Source organism: Trichoderma atroviride, chromosome 6 (assembly GCF_020647795.1).
Source record: "Trichoderma atroviride chromosome 6, complete sequence".
Lineage (NCBI taxonomy): Eukaryota > Fungi > Ascomycota > Sordariomycetes > Hypocreales > Hypocreaceae > Trichoderma > Trichoderma atroviride.
In genome coordinates this window covers 2,079,882-2,098,206 of record NC_089405.1, presented here as the reverse complement: position 1 = coordinate 2,098,206, position 18,325 = coordinate 2,079,882, and the positions used below count along the sequence as shown (strand labels likewise).

General features: G+C 48.7%; 5 protein-coding genes across 7 annotated transcripts; 3 read left to right on the top strand and 2 right to left on the bottom strand.

The window, feature by feature from the left end:
• The first annotated feature begins 230 nt into the window (after positions 1–230).
• Positions 231–4,113, top strand: TrAtP1_011279 (uncharacterized protein). The gene is made up of 6 exons (XM_014084476.2): positions 231–680; positions 746–949; positions 1,070–1,167; positions 1,239–1,514; positions 1,619–3,186; positions 3,260–4,113. The coding sequence occupies exons 2-6, from the start codon at positions 874–876 to the stop codon at positions 3,363–3,365; spliced, it is 2,124 nt and encodes a 707-aa protein (XP_013939951.1). The 5' UTR covers positions 231–680; positions 746–873; the 3' UTR covers positions 3,366–4,113.
• On the bottom strand, positions 4,104–5,049 carry TrAtP1_013368 (uncharacterized protein). The gene has a single exon (XM_066115889.1). The coding sequence runs from the start codon at positions 4,989–4,991 to the stop codon at positions 4,452–4,454; it is 540 nt and encodes a 179-aa protein (XP_065971144.1). The 5' UTR covers positions 4,992–5,049; the 3' UTR covers positions 4,104–4,451.
• Positions 5,050–7,235: 2,186 nt separating this feature from the next.
• TrAtP1_011278 (uncharacterized protein) lies at positions 7,236–7,858 on the top strand. The gene has a single exon (XM_066115046.1). The coding sequence runs from the start codon at positions 7,309–7,311 to the stop codon at positions 7,714–7,716; it is 408 nt and encodes a 135-aa protein (XP_065971143.1). The 5' UTR covers positions 7,236–7,308; the 3' UTR covers positions 7,717–7,858.
• A 230-nt stretch (positions 7,859–8,088) lies between these two features.
• On the bottom strand, positions 8,089–10,045 carry TrAtP1_011277 (uncharacterized protein). The gene has a single exon (XM_014083424.2). The coding sequence runs from the start codon at positions 9,704–9,706 to the stop codon at positions 8,609–8,611; it is 1,098 nt and encodes a 365-aa protein (XP_013938899.2). The 5' UTR covers positions 9,707–10,045; the 3' UTR covers positions 8,089–8,608.
• A 5,119-nt stretch (positions 10,046–15,164) lies between these two features.
• On the top strand, positions 15,165–17,458 carry TrAtP1_011276 (uncharacterized protein). Of its 3 annotated transcripts, none has more exons than XM_014084472.3 (10): positions 15,165–15,283; positions 15,369–15,708; positions 15,775–16,058; positions 16,114–16,398; positions 16,452–16,698; positions 16,756–16,800; positions 16,849–16,893; positions 16,947–16,991; positions 17,045–17,089; positions 17,143–17,458. In XM_014084472.3, exons 3-10 carry the CDS (start codon positions 15,825–15,827, stop codon positions 17,184–17,186), a joined length of 990 nt encoding a protein of 329 aa, XP_013939947.2. In that variant the 5' UTR covers positions 15,165–15,283; positions 15,369–15,708; positions 15,775–15,824; the 3' UTR covers positions 17,187–17,458. The 3 variants fall into 3 exon arrangements, with proteins under 3 accessions (XP_013939947.2, XP_065971141.1, XP_065971142.1); XM_066115044.1 differs by having other exon boundaries at positions 15,758–16,058; XM_066115045.1 differs by having other exon boundaries at positions 15,165–15,708; positions 15,758–16,058; positions 16,947–17,089.
• Positions 17,459–18,325: the final 867 nt, after the last annotated feature.

Below are 18,325 nucleotides of genomic sequence, written 5' to 3'. Positions count from 1 at the left end.
GTAGGGGTGAACAAAAAGCAGTAAGCAAGTATTCATAATGGCATAACAGTATAGGTGCCATATATGTAGGGCATAAAAAGAAACCCTCCCCCCTTGGATAAGCGGATGATGCCACTGACGGCACCATTCCAGATTCCTTCTCCCGTGATCCGCATGCATCAACTGCACATATAAAACGCATACATGAACTCAGCGCAGCAACAGCGCTCGGGCTGCGCTGTTAGTGGTAGCCCAACCGCGCGCGCTCCACTTTACGGCCTTGTTGCATAACCCCAGACCCGCCACCTTTAGCACCTTTAGAGAGTAGAGGTCCCCACTTTCTTTTTGTTGCACCCCTCCAAAGCTTCAGTCCAAGTCCCTCATCAAGTTCTTCTCCCCCTCCCGGCCTGATCTTGTTTTCTATCGCTACTGCTCATACTAAAGCCTCAGGTTCTGCCTCAACTGTGCTTTGCCTGTCTGGAGCCAGCTTCGGTGGTTCACGGCCTCAGCCATTGTCTTGCCTCGCTGCCAGCCTCCTCTGCCACACGCAGAACCATCCTGCCGCTTTCTTAAGCTCTGACGCCACCAGAACCAAGAAGCTACCAGCTAAACCCAATCACACCAGACCATATATCTCGCACCGAAATTCGGCCGTGCCAAACACAAGTTTTTCTTCTCTTCCCGTGGTAGCTACAGTCCCGGTGAGTTGCCATCTTGCCTCCTGCTGGCTTTTACGCGCGCAAAGGCTTACAATTACAATGTCCAGCTTGTGCGAACTCGCGCAACCCTAACACCTACGTCATCTGAATTGCCGGCTCGTGGCATAGGCCTCTCGCCGGAGCTATCACCGCTCTCAGAACACCTCTGCGATAGTTTACAGTTCAGAACGACGCAATGGCCGACGGACACCCGCAACGCGACATCAAGAACCACCTTCTCTTTGAGATTGCTACGGAAGTAGCTCATCGAGGTGAGTCGCATTCTGCCCCTCGCCGGGCCATGGGTCGCTTCTGCCCTCTGCGCCCATTTCTACCCAATGTTGGGCAAAACATCGAGAGCTCGCCACGCTAACATGTGATTTGCTTGACAGTCGGTGGTATCTACTCTGTGCTCAAATCCAAGGCTCCGGTTACCACGGCTGAATATGGCGATCGATACACGCTTATCGGTCCACTCAACCACCAATCGGTGCGCCCTCTTCCTTGCAAAAAAAAATTAAATTAATAACTCAAAGTTGGGCATCAACTGATGACAAACAGGCCGCAGTCGAGGTCGAAGAGATGGAGCCCACCAATAAGGAGCTGGCCGCCACCATGCAGACCATGAAGGATCGGGGAATTGGCATGTTGTACGGCCGCTGGCTGATTGAGGGCGCCCCCAGGGTTCTCTTGATTGATACCAAGACAGCCTACAACTTTGTCAACGAGTGGAAGTCCGACCTCTGGTCTGTGGCCAGCATCCCGTCCCCACCTGACGACGATGAAACCAATGAGGCTGTGGTGTTTGGATACTTGGTGGCGTGGTTTCTTGGAGAGGTAAGAAATTTTTTTTTCTCTCATCCCCATAACTCCAGAGTTACATTCTTCCCGTCTCTTAGTATTTCTCGACATTTGATTGGCTCTCACTAACATGCAAGTAGTTTGTATGCCACGAAAAGGAAAAGGCTGTCATTGCCCATTTCCACGAGTGGCTGGCTGGCGTTGCTCTACCCCTTACCAAGAAGAGACGGATTGATGTTACGACCATCTTCACGACCCATGCCACTCTCCTAGGACGGTATCTCTGTGCCGGCTCTGTTGATTTCTACAACAACCTGCAGTTCTTTGATGTCGATGCCGAGGCTGGAAAGCGTGGTATCTACCACCGGTATTGCATTGAACGTGCTGCTGCTCATTCTTGCGACGTCTTCACAACTGTCTCCCACATCACTGCTTTTGAGTCAGAGCATCTCTTGAAGAGAAAGCCTGATGGTGTGCTGCCCAACGGCCTCAACGTTACCAAGTTCTCGGCAGTTCATGAGTTCCAAAATTTGCACCAGCAGGCCAAGGAGAAGATCCACGACTTTGTCAGAGGTCACTTCTACGGCCACTATGACTTTGAACCAGAGAACACGTTGTATTTCTTCACTGCTGGGCGCTACGAATTCCGGAATAAGGGTGTCGACATGTTCATCGAGTCTCTTGCGCGACTTAACCACCGGCTCAAGGATGCGGGCAGCAAGATGACTGTCGTGGCCTTCATCATCATGCCCGCTCAGACTACATCACTGACTGTGGAGGCTCTCAAGGGCCAGGCCGTTATCAAATCCCTAAAGGACACTACCAACATCATTGAGCAAGCCATCGGTCGCCGCATCTTTGAGCGGTCTCTCAAGTGGCACGAGGGCGACCCAATGCCAGATGAGAAGGAGCTCATTTCCGGCCAGGATCGCGTTCTCTTGCGTCGACGTCTGTTTGCCATGAAGCGTCATGGGCTTCCCCCTATTGTTACCCACAACATGCTCAACGACAGCGAAGACCCCGTCTTGAACCAAATTCGCCGGGTGCATCTATTCAACCACCCATCAGACCGTGTCAAGGTTGTGTTCCACCCAGAGTTCCTCAACTCGGCCAACCCCGTGCTGCCATTGGATTACGATGACTTTGTGCGCGGATGCCACATGGGCGTCTTCCCTTCATACTATGAGCCATGGGGCTACACTCCTGCCGAGTGTACGGTCATGGGCGTTCCGAGCATCACCACCAACCTTTCTGGCTTTGGATGTTACATGGAGGAGCTCATCGAAAACTCCAGCGACTACGGTATCTACATTGTAGACCGAAGAATGAAGGGGGTTGAAGATTCCGTCAACCAGCTGAGTCAATTCATGTTTGAATACTGCAACAAGAGCCGACGTCAGCGCATCAACCAGAGAAACCGTACTGAGCGACTCAGCGACTTGCTTGACTGGAAGCGCATGGGCATGGAGTATATCAAGGCCCGACAGCTTGCTCTTCGACGGGCATACCCCAACTCGTTTGACGGAGACGAGGAGGAAGAGGAGGTTGAGGATTTCATCCGTGGACCGGACCAGAAGATCTCGAGGCCGTTCTCTGTCCCTGGCTCGCCTCGCGATCGCACTGGCATGATGACTCCTGGAGACTTTGCCAGTCTGCAAGAGGGCCGAGAGGGCTTGAGCACGGAGGACTATGTCGCCTGGAAATTGCCGTAAGTATCCCCCTACCGTTTGGTATGCTTCATGATACTGTTGACATTATGCTAACATGTTTGGACTCTTTAGTGAGGAGGAGGACCCCGAAGAGTATCCCTTCTCTTTGACTCTCCGAGCAAAGCAACCCAGTGGCGTGGACCCTGAAACCCAAGCCACCCTGAACGGTGAAAGCTGAAAGCAAAAGGCGTCTTCATAAGTAGCGTACGGCCTGAATCGGCATTATATGGGGCCAAGCATGTTCTTTTTGACTGTGACTTTTGAGTGCATCAAATCTTTTGATATGTGTTTTTGTCTCTCCCATGGCTACGACTAGCATAATGTGGAAGCAAAAGCAGATTGGGTAAAATGAAGGGAGAGAAAGCGAAAGGGCCTTGGAGCAGGGGGTGCTCAGGCGGAAGAGAGTGGGTGTATGTGGCGGATCAATTACTTGTATGGGGTTTAAACAAGGCGGGAGAAAAATATACAATACTACAATGTTGGAAGTTGAATGTTGAATGATGGACGGCGTCCTTGTTCACCACGTGCTACAGTATAAGAGGTAGTGAAACACGTTTGCTCCACGATGTACATGACTAGGTTGTATGAGAATGATATCACAGACACGTGCTCCGTTAGCACGAGGCGGGATGGGGATGCGATGCTGCTAGATAAGATGGCGATCCATCTAGCGTCGCAAGCTGGGTCGAGGGCCGAGGCGGCTGAGGTCTAGCGGTGGATCTCTAATTAGAGATGCTCCGTAGTATCCCGCAGGTGAGGCTTGTATTGTGTGAGAGTATCTACAGTATGCAGAGTGTCCTCTGGAGCTCCAAAGTGCGCACATACTTGTACGCTGATGACGCTGCTCGTACGACTCTTGCTGCTATATTACAACGGGTACGACATCATCTCCGAGTATCTGCAGACACGATCGATTGACAAGAGATGAGATGGGTCGTCATTATGCTATTAATATTGACAAGTACAATTTACAAGTATATAAAGTGGTGGCCGTCGTACGAGGGAAAAGACCATTCATGGAACGGTAATTGGTCGAATGAGCATCATGCGTTTTTTCTTCTCTGCCCTTTGATACGTACTTGTACAGTATGGTGGCCGAAGCGAGACCAGGGGATGAAATGCTAGCACCAACAAGCGAGAGCAAATGGAGCCCGCGAACCCCCTGGGGAGATGCCGCCATCGCCAAAAAGGCGGTGATGTATAAAAAAAACTAGAACCGCGATTGGGGAGAAGTGACTTTTTCTCTTGTCCTTTCCCTTTGCTGCTAGGGTTCAACAGCGGCTGCTACTGTAAGGCGAGATGGCGTCAGGGACTGGCCAAGAGGTGGGACGAACGGTGGGATGAAGCAGATTGATGAAGAACGGAGAGGGCTAGCCAGGAAAAAGAGACAAGCAGTGCTGCTGCTGTAGCGGAACAGCTCGGAGCGGATTAGCAGCAGCGGTGAACTGACTGGGGACAGGGGGATGGACATGGACATGGGGAGAGGCTTTAGTGCTGCTGCTTTTTTTTTTTTTCGCTGGCACGGGAGGAGACGAAGATACGAGAGGCTGAGCGAGCGAGGGATTGGTCGGCGCCAAGGACGGCGGCCGATGCGGTGAGGCTTCTGTAAGGCTTCCGTGCATATGCTAAGGCAAGTACACCGTATGTTTCGACACGTGAAGCTGCACCTACACAAGGCACAGTACATACGCGATTGATGTTTCTTGGACGAACTGAAGAGGCCAAATTGCGGGAGCATTGAGAAACGGCCAATCACGCATGAATCACGGGCCATGCTCGAGGTCCTCCGCATAGAGCACATCATATTGCGGAGGAAATTACATTGTAGACGATCTCATCCGCACTTTTCTAATTATTACTAGTAGTCCATAGGCCTAGCAGGTACCTAGTTGTTTTGCATCACACAGAAAAAGAAGAATATTTTCCATCTTTAAAAACTCCCCCCCTGACAGCTTTGGATCCCCTCCAAAGATTGTTGCCTCATTCGGATAGCTTTGCTGGAGCCAGACCCTAGTACCGAAATTAGCCTCTCTTTTCTCTTCGCGGCTGGGAGATGGGGCACTTCTAGCGTCTCTTTTTTTGTTTATTTTGTGCTTGGGAGACGATCCGTGGGCGCTGTTCTCAGGGGGGGGATGTATCTCACAGTGCATCTGTTTTTTTTCTCTTATTTTTCCATCTTTTTTTTTTCTTCTTCTCTTCTGATTGAATGGGGGGGGGCCTTGGGATGCAGTTGATGCGCTGTCAAGTCTGTACTGCATGCTTTTGACGGTGGAGACTTGTGTGTGTGTGTCTCACAGCAAGATGGCTGTATTCACTTGCTTTGCTTCGAGTCCAGTAAGGCTGTTGAGAGAGAGGCAACACAATAGATAGCAGCTGCTTTTGTGTTACAGATGGTCACAAGCAGTAAAACAGCGAATCCAGATGTTACCTCGTCTCTACAAGGTAGGCTATAATTTGATATGTTAATCTTTATCTAAGATGTAGGTCCTCAGTGGGCTAAAGAGATTTGCAAACTAGCGCCCATCTTCTACTTTTGGCGTCATCCCCATCTCGCTTCACCCGCAGCGGCATCTCCATCCAAAAGAAGAAGAAAACGACACACCTGTTCGCATTGGCCAAAAAAAATAAATGCAAGACACAAGAATGAAACTTTTTTTTTTTTTTGTCTCAGAGATGCGTTTTCACCCTGTGAAAGCGAGGAGTGATGTGCAGTATGCAGTATGTATGCAAGCGACATGGTTTATCCAAGACAATGTCGCAGTTGCAAGCAGTGCGAGAATGTATTGGAGTACTTGTACATACAGGCATTTTCGAATCTCTTCGTTTTAGAAGATTTTTATTTCGGCCGAGTTGGCGATTTTGAACCATCTAGACACGGATTACTCCGGAATGCCATTGGAAGCGTATCTTGGTTTCACATGACCAGGAAAACACACTCCCGCATCAAGCTGAATGGAATCATGACGTCTTTTTCATTTTCAACGTTTGCTCTTTGGTTTGGTTGTTCGCTGCCTAGCATGGACGCGTTTACACCTATACGCAACACTCGAGCCTACGCCACCACCGACACATCACCATTTCCCGATGTAGAGCAGTTACGCGTAAAAAAAACAAGTAAGGTAGTAAGTACTATTGCTACCACCAAAAATCTCCACCTACGTTTTATCTTTGTACCTATATCTTACAAGCACGGATATGCACTGTAAGCCTCTTGCGTAAATCGACAAGTAAAAGACAGACCAAGAAAAAACAAGGAACAAAGAGTCAAGGTTGCCTGCTAGGCAGGACAAAGAGACAAACCCGGAAGGCATCTGCATCGCCTTCTCCGGGCAGCGACAAGGGGCCTGTAATACGGAATAATATGCCTATTTCGCTTGCATAAAAACAAAGAAACAGGACCCTTGTCGCTTTTTATTCTTTTCCATCTAGTGCTAGTATTTCATCTTCAGGTCGTTTTATCAGACAGAGCTCGTATATGTGACAGTACGAGTCTTTACCATTTATGATAACTAAACCCTGCCTCTCAACTTCTCCTGAACAGCGATTTATATACCATGTAGCAATATCGTGTACCTGTACAGTGTACCGCATGTAAGTAGCTCGTACAGGATCTCTTCAACAGCCGTCTTTTTCTTTTCCCACGTGCGAGAATTGGAGCATCGATGACACACATGCCCCTTGCCTACGTACATGCTGTACACGTACTGCTATCGAGAGATGACAAGATGGAAGATAAATTGGCGCAGGAGCGGAGTATGCGCAGCGAGACCCTGAATTGAAAAAATCTGCTGTAAAATTACAGCGTTTACTCGCCTATTAACTGACACCACCACACTCACTTCATCTCAATCACCGTCACTCAACAAAAAAAGGCAGCTCAAGTCACAACCATCCAAAATCCATCACGCATACAGTCCAGTAGACACATGTATACACACCGCCTCCAAAGCATCGAATAAAGCCAGCATTAGAGTGTTGCAACAAGCTTAGTGGCCCTATTCCCCATACATGTACATGCCATCTGCCTGCCTAGGCCACATGTCGGCAACTAGACAGCTCCATACGTGCATGTACAACACATCGTCAACTCCATTCGTCAACTCCACCATATCGGAGGGTAGATGCAGAAAGAAGGGAAAAAATCTCACCATCTCCATATGACTTTTTTTTTTTCTCTTAAGCTTTTACCCATTCTTCAACAAAACAATGGGTTATCAACAACGTCGTTCACATGTCATTCCTTTCAAGCACATTTTATCGCCAACAATCAACCTCTTTACAGGCCAGCATCTCTCCTACAAGTCCAAGAACCTCACAGCCATACCAAACCCCCACAATCCGCCACCCTTCAAGCCAAACCCCCCATCAGCCGGTCCAACATCTCCATCTTCAATAGCCGCAAAACCACTAGCAGAACCTCTTACGCCGCCACGCCTAAAGATATCCACTCTGGGCATCGACGTGTACATGTCAAGCCCATCAACTTACAAGCATTGATGCTAACCCGCATGCATGCATCCTGCAATTGACGCCATTCTTCTTCATCAGTCGGCAACAAGCAAAAAAATCTTCTCCTCGCAGGCCCCAGAAAAGCCCGACACTTGTACACCGTGTTCCTGGCCGACCGCCTTCCGTGAGCCAGGGGGAACTGCCATCAGTCTTTTTTTTCTGTCTAGTACCGTAGGTATGCAGGAGGAGGAATTTCTTGCCCACCCGGGTCCACGGAAAACCCTTGCAACGGCATGGCAAGCTTACAAAGTGCGTAACATCGTAACGTCGGTGTAGAAACGTCTAAATTCGCCTCAGTAAGGCATGGCTAGAGGGAGCTTCATTCAGTTCACACACACAACAGACTTCACGTGGCAAATTACACGATAATTCAAGAGGGGAAAAAAATATGTGCGCGGCCCAAGAAATTTTCTTCATTGGTAAAAGCATCATGAACTACTTGGCGTAGATGGAACGAAAAAACAAAACAAAATGCACGTTTGCCAGCTGCTGCGCCGATCGCATCGCGGCTTTCCTTCCCGCCTCCCGAAGAATAAGAAAAACGCCAAGAGTGTCATGTTCGCATGACAACTCTTCTCATATAGTCCCCACGTAAGAAATGAAAAAAAAAAAAAAAAAAAACGCCATCTGTGCAATATGCCCCCATTTTTTTGTTATGCCATGTGAAATACGCCGCCTATAAAAAAAAAAAAAAGAATGGTGTTGATAAAGGACAGGAGAGAATGATAAAAAGGAGTAGATTGCAGTGCAGCGCCATCCGTCATGATCCGCAAAAAAGCGAAGAAAATAGAGGCCAGCCGCTGGTCGGAAAAATTCGTGAAAATCGAAAGGAATGTGGACCCGGTTATTGGGGTTGAAGGGCAGAGAGAAAATCAAGGAGAGAGAGAGAACGGGAGCGGTGTATGGGCCTGCTCATACTCTGATGCTTCGTCGCCGAGTCAAGAAGCCCTGGCGAATCCGTTTTGTCGGTGACAGGGGTGACGATGCGTCGCTAACCGGCGACAGCGTGGCGGCTGAGTAGCTGCTGGCTCTCCTGGGGGCCATGGCTCCTGAGTAGGAGGACAGAGCTGGTTGTGGTGTCGAGATGCGCGGGTTGCTGGTGTGGTTCTCCTCCTTTTCCTCGCTAAGCTGCTCCATGGTGCTTGTCTGGATTGACAGTCCTTCTCGAGAACGCGAGGCCGCAGGGTTCAGATTAGGCCTGCTACGCTTCCTGACCAGGCTCAGCGTCCTCTTGAACATGGCCGCCGTCTTTCGGAGCTGCGGCTCGGGCTGCTCGGGCTCTTCCGGCCCTGATTTTGACGCAAAGGGGTCCACATTGAGGAACGAATTTGAGTCTCTGTCAAAGGTAACCGGGGACATGATGCTGCTTGAGCGGGGAGGATGAGGGAATGCTGCTTTGGATGATGATGTAGAGGAGACAGACTCCTTTCTCCTGCTATACGCAGGCTCGGTTGATATCCTTGTAAGCTCTGTAGCAGAGCGTTCTGAACATGAGGTCTGCGATCTTGACCTTTTAGAAAGCTGGACAATGCAGGGCTTTCCCGAAAAGACAACGGAGACTATCCGGGCAATGTCCTGGCAGGTTGATGGCTGTTCCTGCACCTCTTGTGTGTGCTCGCTATCGGAGCTGTAGTCGCAATCGGAGAAGTCGTCGGCGGAGGAAGAAACATCCTCTTCGGAGGAGAGGTAGAGAAGATGTGGAGCGGCGTGAGTGAGGACGGGTCGGTGCTGTGAAAGCTTCTGAGGCATGGTGGCCAGCAGGCGTGAGGCTCTCAGAGCACTCCTGGGAGGCAGGGCCGGTGCCTTGGATAGCATAGTTTCAGACTTTGTGGTGGTGGTTGGCGACATGGCGTCGTCGAATTGGGCCATGTCAGTGGTTGTGGTTGCGGTAGTGCAAGTCTCCGAGCTTGGTGGAAAGCTCCGTCTTGTATACAATCTTCTCGCGGTAGTATGGCTGTGTGGAATGAGATGGGCCTGGGTGTCTATGTTCGAGCGGTACACCAATGACATGCTCTGGTGGGTAGGCGAGCCGTAACGACAATATTGAATATTCCCGTGCCCGTCTTACTCTGTTGGGAGCTTCGCAGGGACGATCCAAGACCAATATAAGAAGAAGAAGAAAAGTCCAAGAGAGAAGAAAGATGGAAGGGAGAGACTCTGGTGAGGTGGATGGGAGAATAAGGCGTCAAGAAGGGAAAGGGCGCTGGAGGGAGGCTGCAGAGAGGAATGCAATGCTTCTGTTCTCGTCGTGCGCAAAAGAAGCGAAAAGGGAAAAAGAAAAATGACGACAAGGAGAAGAGAAGAGAAGATTTCCTGATCGAGAAGGGAACAAGAGAGAGATGTCTCTCCGCCGGAAGGGGGGAGCGCAGAGATAAGTAGCCTGCTTGTGTTGTGTGCATCGCAGGCATGGCATGTTCCACCGGCTGGCACGAGGGCGGCCGTGCAAGCTGCGCATCCCGCACTGGGTACTTGCAGCCAGCGGCGCCCGGGCCACGGCGAGCAGCCCCACTTCCCTTGGCGTCTCCTTTTAGTCGAGTGGCAGGGGTTCACAAAAGTGGGTGCGAGGGGGTCCACTGCGAAGAGAATGAACTGGAGCCCATCAATGTGCTGCTTGTACTGCTTGTATACCGCTGTGGAATGGCTTGTACCGCATTACCTAACATTGCGCAAATGTCACTGACTGGCTCCCCTGCCACCGAGTCGTTTCACACGCCTGCCGCAGCCAACTAACACTGCGGTTTTTCCCTGGGGCGAGGTAGCTGATGAGGGCAGCCAACGGAGCGAGCAGCTGTTTCTGTCCACGCGCGCTCCTCTCCATTTCGCTTTCGTCCAAGCTGTCATATTTGTCTTGAGAAATGTGACTGCTGCAGATATAGTGAACCGAGTTGAGTTCAGTCGTGCATCGCATCGCATCGCCTGCAGCGCCACCTCCAAGTTCCGGCCTGTGGCTAGAGACTCTCAGCGACAGCGCTCAATGCCATCGCTCAAAGCCCCCGAAGCTTCCAGTCTTCCAATTCTCTTCCCCAGCCACCACCTACACTATGCCATCATTCCAACAAAATGATGGCTAGCGTCCCGTCTGCTGCATCCAGCGGGCACCTGTAATCGGCGAGCCTTTCTCCAACCTTGCGAGTAGCTCAGGCGAGAAGAGTCACGACACCAGCACATTGCTGCCCTAGGTTCTGGCTAGTGCTGCGCATCAAATGCTGTAAATACATAGCAGTGCGAGTCTCATAGACTCCTCGCAGATCTCAGCCCGTAGTTTGTGCTGATCCTTCTCTCCTGGCACCTGAATTACACACAAAACTGTACCAGGTGGGCAAGGATGATGAGCGGATTAGAAGAGCCCTGGATTATCACAGCACATTCTCCAGAAATTGTCATGGAACCCCAAAATCCAGCCAGAAGGCAGACACGGCCACCACAAGACAATAAACTCTTTTCTCCACAAGGCGTCGCCAATGCACCGCCTGCTCTTCCTCTTCTCCTCGGACCAGCCACCGAAAGGCCATGGCATGGCTAGAAGCCTAGCTACTACAGTAGTAAACAAGCCACAGCGGAAGCAACAATAGACTGAAAGCGTACAGATTCCAAGGGACCCAAGGGGACCTCCACACCGTTCTAAGCAAATCGCCAATCTTGTCACGCGGCAATTCTCTTCTAGCCTACCTGTATCCATCCAGTGACATTGAATGGACAGGACTGGCTGGGAATGTACAAAAATGCGTAGCTCGTCATTAAACCGCTTCCCACCTACTGCCTGTAGTAGGTAGCACCACTGGCGTTGCTCGGCAATCCACGCCTCCGCCGAAGCACGGGGTAGCATCCAGCCGCAGATCGTCTTGGAACAGATGCGAGCATCCGAGACGGTTCATGGGAAGACGCTGATGGGCCGTGCTGGGGGCGTAAGAAGATGACGCGAGTTGCAAGCACGACATGTCCTGTATGCTGGGTATGCTGGTATATAGAATAGCAGTGGGCTTGCTAAAAAAGAGCTAAGATGGCTCATGGGCGGTTTACAGCCCGTCTTTGACGATGAATTGCCGTGGTGGGCGGTAGTTTGCTGCGATGATCCATGGCTCGGCACTTATCGAGCAGGCAAGGGACAGCGTATACATGAAATTGCCCGCAGCAGCAGGTCGAGCAAAGCAACCACCACGCGACATCGGCCACAGCTGTGGACTAATCAATCAGATGTGCCACCTACAATAAACGGATTGCTATTTTTTGACAATTCAGGACATTTACTAAAGGGCCCTTCCGTTATTAGAAGAAACAATACGGATATTAAACTGGGTAAAATTTAGAAGCACCAGCCAACACGCGCTCCCCAGAGCATTGGCCAGCCATCGTCACCAACACATGGCCTGTTCAGCAGTAGGTATATCCCTCCTCTTTCTTGACTTTTTATTCGAGCACAACGTCCAAGCGCTTCCCCTTCTCCCCTTCATTGCCATTTAATTACCTAGTACGAGTATGTACGCTGTAATGAGTCTCCACGGCTGCAGTGCACGACAACAGCTGCATCCCGCAAGATTGCACGCCTGCCGCACAGACTGCGCCCTCGACGCAGGGCGAAAAAGGATGTTGTACATGGTGATCAGGGCTCCTCGGTGTGGGTAGCCTAATCTTGCCGTAGCCTTGGACGAGCCCACGTGCGTGTGTGTGTTCGTATACAAGTATACAGCACAGTCAGTAGGTACTTATGCATGAGATGGAGGCGTCGCGGACTTCTCCGTACGAGATACGGCTACCCTATCATCAGGGCTGATCAGAGACATTCCAACACGTCCGCCTTCCTTTGCCCTGAAAATCTCCTTTCTGGCACGAGGCCATCATACCATTAGATCGATGCGTACAGAATGCATCTTGTTGCTAGATGAATTCTCCAGACCAATCCCCTTCATCCACCTCACGCCTGCAGCGCACCACCAGTATGTACATGACGCCGTCGACTTGAAGCCAAGAGCTAGCATCTCCCTCTCCCGCGGACCCAATCACACAGCGCCATTCAACCAGACTCCAGATTCTAGACTCGCGATTGCAGCTTCGTTAGCCATTTCGATTACATCAGAGCATGTGCGTGTCTGCTCTCTCACTGGCCCTACTTTGTTCTTTTGGCGCCGACCTGCACACCCACTTTGGCTCTGCTGGCGCTTCTCAGTTTAGCATCGCGCCGTCCAACCATTTGCGAATCACGGCACTGCAATGCTGTAGGAGATGCACATGCAAGAATCTGCTCGTCCCATTTTCCCTGCTTTCTTTTGTGTTGCCTGAAAGCTATGTACTGACTGTTTACTTGTATCTGCATACATACATGTATACGGAGTACATTCATGGCGTTGCAAGTGTAAGCCAAAGGTATGCTGGCAGCTCTTCTACGGCTCATCCTAGGAGCCCTTGTGACTGTATGACAAAAGATGACTCCATCGCTTGCACAAACCGAGATGGCCTCTACCGAGCCCCTGATTTACAGCATCCGAGTCGCACCAGATTCCACGGCTCTAGATGCCTCCGCGCCCAAGGTTTTGTACGTGTTCGCGGAATGGATTCGAAACCTGAACCCATCTGCCAGATAGTGGCATGCAAGCAAAGGCAAGTGAGGGAGCCAAGCCAAGGAGGTAAAGACAAATACCAGAACGATGTGTCAATGTGTCTTTGACCTATTCTTCAAAAACTACTAGTGCCGCCTATTTACTTGATACCCCCTCTTTAAAGGATTGCAGCCTTGGAGCTCGGGCTCGACAAAAACCTCGTATCTGCCACAATACATGTCTCAAAAAAAAGAACGCCACCACAAGACATTTGAAAACAACTTGGCGATGAGCTCCAAAGCCCTAGCAGCCTGATCAGTTGGCACACATACCTACGTATCTCAGCAAGGCTGGAACCTACTAGTGCCGCAGAAAACGGCCATCTGACAGCTTCCGTTCGCGACGCGCAGCGCTTCAGATCTGGACGTCACTCTGCTGCATCTCGATTATGCCCTTGTTGTTAGCCCCGGAGGCCTGCGATCCCGAGCTTTGACGGGTAGGTATCGCAGGTATATGGACAGTGAAGCTGTACTGTATGCAGGCAGCGCTTTTCATCAGAGTGCCTGAATCCCACCTAGTTTTTTGACTGCGAATCACCCAGTGGCCGTGCTCTGGTCCCTGGAACAAGGCACGGCTCCGTAGCGATCCTGTCGACAATCGCAGCATCAGATCCCATATTACGTATATCGCCACCCTTGAGGCCCATCACGACACTGAAATAGCAACACCATCAGGCATGACAGATCTCATCACCACTTTTAGATACGATGGTGCCTACAGGCACCATCTTGGCTCTGCTGCCAAAAGAGGTACAAACGCTACCTGAGGGTACCTAACGCACGAGCTGGAAAAACGGCTCCATAGATGGCGTCATGATGGGGCTGACACCCTTCTGTTGACGCCAACTTGGATGCATGCGCCACACCTTCTTACCATCAAAACCTTCTTTTGACGGGGGCCCGTGCCACGGGTGACAGCCATAGCTTACCAGCCACAGCTCCTATACGGGCCCCCCCCCCATGCCTTAACCAGTTTAGTCGCATCTTCATCAACGAGAACACTGAAATAGAAACGACGCGGCGTCGAGCCACAGCGGCTGTGCAGCTCCAGCTTAAGATTCCGCAACTAAGAATACTCCGACCAAAACGGAGAATTAGGGAATATGAAGACAAAAATGGTCTTTCTCGTTTAGGCACCATGCTGAGATTCATCCCAAGCCCAAGGTACCCAAGTAGTGCAAAGAAAATGAAAAACAAAAAAAGTGAAAAAAATTTACTCGTCATTTTCTTGCCCATGTGTTATAGCCTTGGAGCCCCCCCCTTTCTTCGTTTCAACATTAGCCGCGAGCGTTTCAATCAAACGGACGGCTCGCTGGGACCCCAACCGTGCCCCCCCTGGCCGACAAAAAACGTTTGTTTGACGATTGTTTCTTAAATGATGAATTTTTCTTCTCGTCACCCAGTTAAACGCCAAGGCGAAACAAAACCTGATACACGGCGCGGTGGGCTATCCCACGTGGGCGCAATGATATTTCTTCTTCTTCTTATCTTTTGCGCAATGATACAGTGGAAGGCGAAATGGGTGTCGCGAAATTATACTTAACTATAATAAGCAACCCATATAAAACAATTGCGGCCAGTGTAGCATGTCGCTATGAGCTTTGTATCAAGCAAGTACCACAAGTACCTATAACATCAACCAACCAAGCTAACACTGGATATTTCGCCCCGCTGGTCTTATCATTACATACAGCTTGCCCCCCTGCCGCTATGTCACTTTCGACTCTTTCTTGTACTGAGAGCTCATCGAATCTATGTAAGAGCTACTACTATTGTACACCAGCTCTTTTTCTCCACCCACCACGTGACCGTCTACCTGGCCACGAAATCAATAATTAGCTGCCTGTTCTGAGTAAGTTATTCCCCCATCCAGCCCCGCATACTAAATCGCGCACGCGAGAAACACAAGATTCTTTGAACACGACGCTAAGCTTGGCAAAATACGCCAGAATAAAGTCAACGATCAGCTCAAAATCATTTAACCTTCTTTTATGGTAAAGAACGCAGCCAGCTGTAGCTATAGATTGGTTTATTGCTGTGTCTTGGAACCAACTGCATGACTGACGACGATATCTGAAGACATGAACAGGGCATCACCGAGGAACATGAATACGTACAGGATTAGCGGTGTGCCGGCCGACTGGGGCTGTGAACAATTGCAATCTTTCCTAAATGACCAAGAGACTGTTACAGATGCAGAGATTGAGTCTCTAGCTTATGAGAATAACAGTAAATCACAGGTAGCCACAGCTACTTTTAGCAATTCACCCTCTCAGCTTCAGTATAGCTGCAGTTGGTCTATTCCAATACCGAGGGCGTCTAATATCAAGCCAAACCGCAAACAATACTTAACAGTCGGCAGTGATTTCCATGGTTTTACTACGCTTTACACACCATCTTCAAAAGATCATAAAATAGAGTAAGTATATTGCTAATCTAACGAAGCGAGCTCTAGCTAACTCTCAGAGTGTGATTGCGTTATCAGGCCTTGGAGGACATGCTTTTGGATCATTTAAAGAGAAAGACGGAAGCTATATGTGGTTGCGTGACTCTCTCCCTTACGATCTCTCCTCGGGGACCGATAATCGGCCAATAGCTCGGGTTATGATCTATGGCTATGAATCGACTGTTGCCGGGAGCAAGAGCATGCAAAACCTAGAGGACTTCGCTACTAAGTTTAATGCTAGCCTGCAAACAATAGTGAACGCTATAAAAATCCGGCCCATTATTCTTATCGGTCATAGTCTTGGAGGGCTAATTATTAAGCAGGTGAGCCAATCTTTGATGCATATACTCTCATTCCTAATGTTCATCTATTGGATAGGCCCTGATATCATTGTCCGGATCAGAAAATAAAGATGATCAAAAACTCATCCAAGCTGTATATGGGGTCGTCTTCTTCGGAACCCCACACCATGGCATGGAGATTGGGTCACTTATTCCCATGGTGGGAGACGGGCCAAACCGTTTCTTAATAGAGTCTCTCAACTACAGTAATTCACAAATACTTACCATCCAACATCGAGATTTCCATAAGGCCTTAGGCGGTAAGGGTGATTCAGAAGTCTTCTGCTTTTATGAAACCCTTCAGTCACCAACAGCGCAGCAAGTGAGTTTTAAAATAGCAATATTATGTCCAATAACATCACTAATTGTAACTAGGATAAATTTGGCGCCTGGAAAATGACTGGGCCTGATGCGATCCTTGTCACTAAGTCTTCAGCTATACATTGTCGTCCTTGGGAAGATGGTGCTGAGAATATCTGTGCCCTTAATCGTACGCACTCTGAAATGGTTAAATTTAAACCTAACGACTCTGATTACAACATTGTAAAAGAAAAAATCAAGGGTCTTTCCAGACGGGCCCTCATAGCGCGGGGTCTCGCTAACGATATTAACAACGATAAATGTCAGTGCCAGTACCTCCCTGCGTCTCGCGAGTACTGCTGCTGAATACTATACCTAGGCAATAAATTTGGTCATTCCGCTAACGGCCCTCGCTGTTACAAATGTCAGTGCCAATACCTCTATTAGTCACGCGAGTATTAACATTATATAGGCGGTGAATTTGGACATTTCGCCAACGACCTTCACTGTTACAAATGTTAGTGCCACCGCCTCCCATCATCTTGCGAGTACTAATATAAACTGGTATAGGCGGTGGGTATGGACATTATGCTAACGATGTTCATTGCGATAAATGTCAGTGCTAGTGCCTCCCTTCACTCTATGAATCTTAATATTGAATAATATAGGCGGTGGGATTGGACATTACGCCAACGACCCTCACTGCTATAAATGTCAGTGCTAGTACATCTCTTCACTTTCATGAGTATTAACATAAATGATATAGGCCACGCATATGGACATTTTGCGAAAGAGTGCTCAATGCGGTAACTAGTAACTATAATTTCATCCAAAATGGTAGTTGCCGCTTGACACTGCTGCTAGACCTAGCGATAAAGTATTTAACAAGTTTATTTTATACTATGCACAGAGGTACACTCGCTTAGCACTACATAGGTCTTATTTAATATACACTTCCAAAAGCTTAATATCTAAACAAAGCCGTTTACAATTTTAAGATGGTGGATTATAAAAGTGACACCATTCACAATATTTTAGATCCAAGACTTAGCATTAATAAGACTTAAGCTATTAGTGGTGAATCGTTAGCTGGCACTAAGAAGCTCTTAGTCCGCCCTAATAGAGAGTGAAGGCATCCCGACGATGATTAATATAGACAGCTAAAAAGCTCACACTGTATACCGGCGCGTCATACCTTTGCGCCAAACCCGGCAAAAGATCGCTAATTGTAGCAAATATTCCCATGGAATCAGCTACTTATAAGGGATATTCAGTTATTATGAAATAGGTTGCAACATACTGTTATCAATGCTTCTCATATACTTTTAGGGACTAAAAGCTCTTGTACTGTGCTTGCGAGCTATATTTTGCTTTTGCATATAGCAATAATCCACCTTCGGCTTACTTAAGTATAACTATATATGTAATGTTTAATAAACGTGCCTGGGAAGCTATTCATGCTCAAGATATTACATATTATGGGTTTGCGCCTTTTTTCCCCACTTTGGACGAGTAGAAAATAACCAACACAAGCCAAAATTGATATATACACGGAGTAACTTGTATGGAGTAATAGTACCTCCGTAGTACATGCCGACAAGGGTATCAAGCCACAATTTGACTTAAAATGGGTCTTTATTATAATCGTTATCTAATTATTTTAGCGACACCCATTTCGCCTCCTACTGTATATGTTTTAGATATATAGAGATTTATGAGCACTTTGAAGATGTATGTTTCGTCTGTTTGTAAGACGTGTAAAAGACTTGAGGCATACAACAGTCAACACGTGCCATTACCCAGGTAGGTATTGATTCCTGGCAGGTATGACTACCATTACCTTTCCTTTTCCCATGTTGAGAACAGCAAATCTTTTTGGGACATACATGTGATATTCCTTAATATACCTAGATGAATCAGGTAGGATATAGATAGATGGAATAGATAAG